This window comes from Myotis brandtii, unplaced genomic scaffold (genome assembly GCF_000412655.1).
Source record: "Myotis brandtii unplaced genomic scaffold, ASM41265v1 scaffold350, whole genome shotgun sequence".
NCBI classification, from domain to species: domain Eukaryota; kingdom Metazoa; phylum Chordata; class Mammalia; order Chiroptera; family Vespertilionidae; genus Myotis; species Myotis brandtii.
The window spans coordinates 2,581,984-2,588,788 of NW_005363468.1; the positions used below are offsets into that span (position 1 = coordinate 2,581,984).

The 6,805-nt window shown below is 37.0% G+C and overlaps 1 protein-coding gene across 7 annotated transcripts in view; it reads left to right on the forward strand.

Moving 5' to 3' along the window:
• The window catches only part of TBC1D4 (TBC1 domain family, member 4), a 79,956-nt gene that overhangs the window by 49,005 nt on the left and 24,146 nt on the right, over positions 1-6,805 (forward strand). For all 7 annotated transcript variants that reach the window (XM_014544087.1, XM_014544088.1, XM_014544089.1 and 4 more), the window contains one exon: positions 6,347-6,507. In XM_014544087.1, the coding sequence (XP_014399573.1) occupies positions 6,347-6,507 (161 nt within the window). The remainder of the gene's footprint in view (positions 1-6,346; positions 6,508-6,805) is intronic.

Here is a 6,805-nt window from a genome sequence, read left to right on the forward strand (position 1 = left end):
CTGGCCTGGTTGCCCCACGCAGCCTGCTGTTCAGTTGTTTGGTCGTCCCTCAGTAACCCTCCCTGTCGGCCTGGTCACCCCACACAGCCTGCTTTTCAGTCGTTTAGTTGACCCTCACTAACCCCCTTGCTGGCCTGGTCACCCCACGCAGCCTGCTGTTCGGTTTTCTGTCAGGTTGTTTCGGTCGTGACGGCCCCTGGATTTTTAAATATTAGGATTTCTGCCCATCTTAATTTCTGTCACATTGGGTACTTTGAGACACTGCTGAGGCCTCCAGACCTCCCACTGGTCTGGACACGGGAAAACACCTACTTCCTTAATGTGGAAATCTGACCACATCGCTGATGACACTTCTTCCTCTTGACCAGCATGCTTCCGTGGTAAGCATCCAGGGTCACTGCTGAACAAGTTAACTGGAAACGGGTACTCTTTGTCTTGTTCTAATGTCCATGCTTTGCTTATATCCCCAGCTCAATGAAAGACAGACATGCCCATCTTCCTACTGGGGACCACTGACATTTAGGTTTCTTTCAAGTTGGAGTAAAAACATGATATTAAATACTGGAGTAGAATGAGATGTACAAGGAGAAAAATATTATCTCAAAAATTATTTTGGCCACATGGGAAAGATGAAAAGTAACTTTTTGGATACTTGTAATTGACCTTTACTTTTTTTATGGTTGGCTATAAGACCATTTACATATAACTCTTATCTGCTTTTAAAAGCCCAATGGAAATGTTAGTTTTACTTTTTGCCCTTTTAGGTTTTACAACAGCATAGAATTTGATCTGTTTATTACCTTATATATCATTTGGCCTATAATTTCCTTATTTTACATATGTTTAAATTAAGCTGTGGGAAAAATTAATGTCTTGCTTGCTATCATTTTCTTAATCTTAGGTTAAAAGGATGTAAGTAAATAAGCTACCCAGAGATACTTTCAATTTCAGTGTAAAAAACTTGCTTTTAAAATAAAATTTGTATTCAGTGTAGAGTTTAGGAAATAAAACTTTTTGTTTTCCTCATTCTTTTTTGTTTTGCACATTGTTCCACTGATTAATCTATCACTTTTGACTCATAGCTCAGATGCTGTCTGTTGATTTCCACTAGAATAGTTCAATCTCAATTTCTTTTTTTAATTAGTTAAGATTTTCTGTGATGAAGGATGGTTTACCCAATTGAAAGCCAGGACTTAGATAGACTATTAGTGCACTTGATGCGATTGTGACTTGAATTGTGCTATGCATTCTGGGCAAAAAACCTGAAGTTTCATCATGTTCCACGCAACCTTTCTTGGGACATTTACAAAGAGAAAGCTTTTTTAGATTTCTGTTAAATAGTATTACATTAATCAAATTTTGTTTCTATCCTGAGTTGTAATACATTGTGATTTAGCTATAGATTTAATCAGTGTGTAGTCATTTATTTGGACTTTATGAAGCTAGTAGTTTTAGATGGGTGCTCAGAGTTGAAGGATGAGGGGCAGTTTGCTGCTCAGCAGAACAACACCTTTGTACAACAGATCCTGGCCTGAGAGTTTGCCTTTATGAAAAGTATATCCATGTTGCCCTGATGGGAAATAATACATGATGGCATCCTTCTTAAAGTTGAGTCCCTGTGAGTGGTCACTAAAATGCTTTTGTTCTGTCCAATATCCAGTCAATTAATTGTTGTTAAATCTGGCAAGTGAGCATCGACAATTCTGTATTAACATAAGAACCATCATGTTAATTTAATAGCTGATGTGGTGAAGGCTCTAATTGCTTGGTTAAGGATTTGTTACTAAAAAGTTATCTTGAAGTTCTGTGGGAGGGGTGCTTCATATCATATCCATTGCTTTTGATCAAGGCTCCATCCAGAAGGGCTCGGACATGCCTACCAGCCCTCATTGTGCTATACTTATTTCCTCCCCTTATAGGCCCTCATTTTGTTCATGGATTGTAGAGACTAGCAATAGGAAGAATATATAGAATACACCCATACAAAAATAGGTGGGAGTTCTCCACAATGTATTTCCTTCCTAGTTATTTATTTTTAATTTAATACATTTAAATAGAGGTAATGCTGGCACAGAATAAATTTCCAGAATATGTTTCTTGGGAACAGTTTTATAATGCACATGTTGGTATTCCAAAATACAGAAGAAGATTATATGAAAAATAAGGGCATGTTTTTAATTTGTTTCATTATTTTTAAAATGTAAAGATAATTAATATGATAATATGTGTCTATTCCACCATATTAATGTGTTTTTGATTTGTCCCTCCTAATTAAAAATAAAAAAGTCTTTACATTTTGGAATGCAGTGATTATAACAACAAAGAAAAGGAAGTGAGACATTTACATAAATGAATACCCAATACTACTCTGAAGTTATTTACCTGCTGAAATAAATGACATTTTTCCATTCAAATAAATGAAAAGAGGAATACTGAGCAAAAGACTTACTACTAATTAGAGACTGACATTTTTCACCAGAAATACAGGCGATCCTTGGAGTTCTGACAGCTTTGGTTTTGAGATTTTATAGACCTTTTCTGAACTGATGCAAAAATGTTTACATTGGCAAGATAAACCACATAAATTTCTGGATTTCAGACTGCCTGAGTTTGAATTCTGGCTCCTCCACTTATTATCCACAAGACTGTGGGCAAGTTACTTAGCTTCTTTCTACCTCAGGCTTCTCACTAAAATGGAAATAGTAATAACACCTTCCCCATAGGTACTGTGAGGATGAAATGAGTTCATACCTGTAAAATGCTTAGAACAATGCCTGGCACATAGTGTGTGCTTTTTGTATTAGTTTTATTATTACTACAAGTTGTTTTGTTTTTATTTTCACTCAAAAAGTGGACATCGTGCTTGGCTACCTGCTAAATTTAATTAAAGGAGAAGTCAAAGTGAACACTAATGTTACAAGTACAAAAACAACTCAAACAACCAATCTTTTATATATTAAAAGATATAATAATAGTACCTCCCCCCCATTTTTCACCTCATCCCATTGTAGTATTTTTTTTTTCAAATTTGTTAGTGCTTTATTTCACTGCTACTACTCTTTTAAGAGGGGCATCAAATCTTGGGAGCTTGTGATGGCTACCATGAAATCCAAGGCTTCCCTTTGAAACACATCACTGGCTCGCTTCCTATTGGTCTCCAGACACCTTTTTTTTAAAAAAATCTTTATTGTTGAAAGTATTACATAGGTCCTCCTTTTTCCCCCATTAACCTCTTCTAGCCCACTCCATCCTCCCCACCCCAGGCCCTCACTAACCCATTGTCCTTATCCAGGGGTTATGCATATATGCATACAAGTTTATTGGTTGATCTCTTCCCACCCACCCTCCCCTGCCTTCCCTCTGAGGTTCAACAGTCCCCAGTGTAGTTTTCAAGGTGGAATATAAGAATTTTCATGCGTTATCTTTCACATGGTTTTGATTCTTGAAATTACCAATTTAAGAATGTCAGATTGCTGACTGCATGTACATCCGAGATTAAACTACTGTAAGTTGCCTCCATGCACTGACTGTTGAAACACTTATCTGGACCCTAGCTTCTGAATCCATATCTTCTTGCAGCTTATGCCTTATCTCAGCCACCAAGCTGCTTTTTCAGGATGTCGTTTTTTAGTACCAGATAAAGGTCAAATGGTCTGTTATGTAAGTCCTTCCTTTCAGTATATTATTATCTTATATTTTGACTGCTAATTTTTGGCTTATTACTCGCTGTTGAATTCCAGACATGGGAGGACAATGGGTCATTGGCATTTCATTTGGATTGCAGGATTTAAAATTGTAGACGTTATGAAATTTTCAAATATGTAAGGTTAATGTAAGGCTACTTTATGTACTTGTTTTATAACATTCCTCCCCAAAGTCTGTATTTTATAGTAGTAAAACTGATATAGGTACTTCCCAGTCTTATTTGTAGTACTTTCTAAACACTTGATATGCCATTAACAGTGAATCAGGAGATTTTCAAAAGATGGTTTAATTCCAGCATTAAAATATAAAAGTTTAAGAATACTTTGATTTGGTTTACTCTAGTATTCTTTATTAGAGCTACCAAGAGGTTAAGGTAAGCTCACCCGTGAGGAATTGAAATAGGTGCTTTTACATAATTTAGTTAGCTTTCTAGGCTTAAATTACAAATTAGATGCTCTTATATAGGACAGGAACAACACTTACTTGGAAAAAAGATGCCTTATGTTGTTTACTAACACTGTTTTCATTGTCAATAGCTACTAGTGCCATCAACAGCTTAGTCTGTACTTTTGGGAAACAGAACTTTTTGCTAGAAAAACTTAAAAGTCATGACTACCAACTAAAGATTTTAAGAAGATCCATCTTTTATTTATTCCTGTCATGTTAGCCCAGCCAATATTATTTTTTGTCCATTTTACTAACCTTCTGAGTTAATGTTTCATATTGTTTTACAGTATTTATTCAATGGATATTTATTGAGTTATTACTGTTATTTGCTAGTTACTAACTAGGAGTTAGAAATACACCCATGAACTAGCATTATTAAATAACTGCCGATGAGATAATGTTACTAAAATGAAAGTGTTGCCTGGTAGGTGTGGCTCAGTGGTTGACCTGTGAACCAGGAGATCATGGTTCGATTCCTGGTCAGGGCACATGCCCAGGTTATGGGCTTGATCCCCCAATGTATGGCATGCAGGAGGCAGCTGATCAATGATTCTCTCTCATCATTGTTTTATAACATGTTTCTAGCTCTCTCTCCCTCTCCCTTCCTCTCTGAAATAAATAAAAATATATTTTAAAAACAATAAAATGAAAGTATTTATCAGGATATGACTATTATATATAGACATCTGAATCACAGTTTCTAAAAGGGTAATACTTGAATTAATACTTTCCAAAGTGGAAGTAAAGATGAACAAATGTATTCAATATTTCAGGGCGTTTTGAACCATGGGCATATATTAGGGTTATAATTTTATCCAGATACACAACAAAGGAGGTTTGACTATATTGAGATATATATATATATCTGCCACTTTCTGAAGTATCATAGTACATCATGACAACTGCTGTCTGTGTAGCAGCTTGAAAGTATTAACCTTCATTTAGCTAATTCATAAGTAATATTTCCAGGATGATAGATCAAGATTAGAAATAATGGAATTACCTGATGTGTGAGTACATGAAGTAAATAAAACTATGACAAGCAGATCTGAATGTCTCCTGACCTCTGATGACCCCAGCACCACAGAGCTCAGCTGAGAACCTGGATGGGTGTGGTTTTTCAGCCTGAGTTTCTTTTCTGATTTAAGAGCTGACACTTCCTGAGCTCATCAAAATTTTTGCACTTTCACTTATTGGTATCACACCTATAAACATTGCATCTTCCTCATTCTCAGGGAAGCCCAGAGGCCTTGAAACTCAAGAAAAGTGAAGTATTCCCACCACTGACAGCAACAATTATTGCATAGTATTCCAGCTACTGACATAATTGGTCTCAAAAAGAAATTTGAGTCATAATGATCTTTTATTGCAGATAGGCCTAGCATAACTTAGAGCGACCTTTCCCAGAAACGAGATTCTTAGAGCAGACCAGCCTCTCCCCATGTTTCTGGAAGACTTATATAGAAAGGTATGACACCCCCAACCTTCCCAAAAAGCTGGGGTTGAATAAGTTAGGGAATTTTTGCACACCGTTTCCCTCTTGGAGAGTTGCAGTGCTTGCTAGAAGATTACAGTCCCTATGAAGTCCTACTATAAAGAATATGTTTAATATTTTTTAATTTAACCTATTCAACCTTATTTGACCACAGTTTTTTCTTAACATATTACCTAACAGCAATCCCAACGTTGACTGTTTTGCCTTAATTCAGATTACTTTCTGCCATGATCCAGCTCTTGGTAGCTATCTATTTGGAGGCGGATCTTAACACTCATAGCCAATTAGAAGCTATTTTTATTAGCCTATTCTATAAGAACTATAAGAAAAGTTCTTTATGAACCTTTTATGGAATACTTTCATTGCTTAGAGCATACTATTTGAAATTTTTAGCAAAGCATGAGTTCATTACTTAAGCAACCTTTGCATTCCTTACATTAGGACTTAAAAGGTGGGCTACTATGGAATGAGTAGAAACAGGAGAGCTTCTCATGGCTGGGCTGTGGCCTGGAGTGTGTTTTCCCGGAGATGTGGTGGCCTGGGTGCCCAGTGTGCCGCCTGATGCATTGCTCCATGCTGCCTGTGGCTGTGCTTGCCCGTGGCGGGATTTTGAATGGCTTGTGCTACCATATTGTTGCAAAGAACCAGGTTATGCAGTGATCCTTACAAGTTATATATTTCCGTATTTGCTTTCTGCAGTGATGGAGAGGGGAGAAAAAGGACCTCGTCTACTTGCAGCAATGATTCCCTGAATGTTGGAGGAACCCCTGTCACTCCTCGCCGAATCTCCTGGCGGCAGCGCATCTTCCTCAGGGTTGCTTCTCCCATGAACAAGTCTCCCTCAGCAATGCAGCAGCAGGGTCTGTATGGTGCTCACTCAAGAATTATTCCTCATTAGTGTAAATTAGGGAATGGAATGCAGTGGTTTGTGTCCAAAGAGACTTATGTATTACAGTGGAGAAATAATTTCTCTTTCTACTAGATTGTGGTTAACTTCTCAGATATCATTAGAACATACCTGGCATTCTGTAAATGCTTGTTTAATGAATGAATAAGTTTCCAAAATCAGGAACTATGATAATGCTAGAAAAGAAGTCATAGATTTTTTTAAACTTTTCTTTCTTTCTCCCTTTCTCCCTTTCTTTCTCCCTTTCTCCC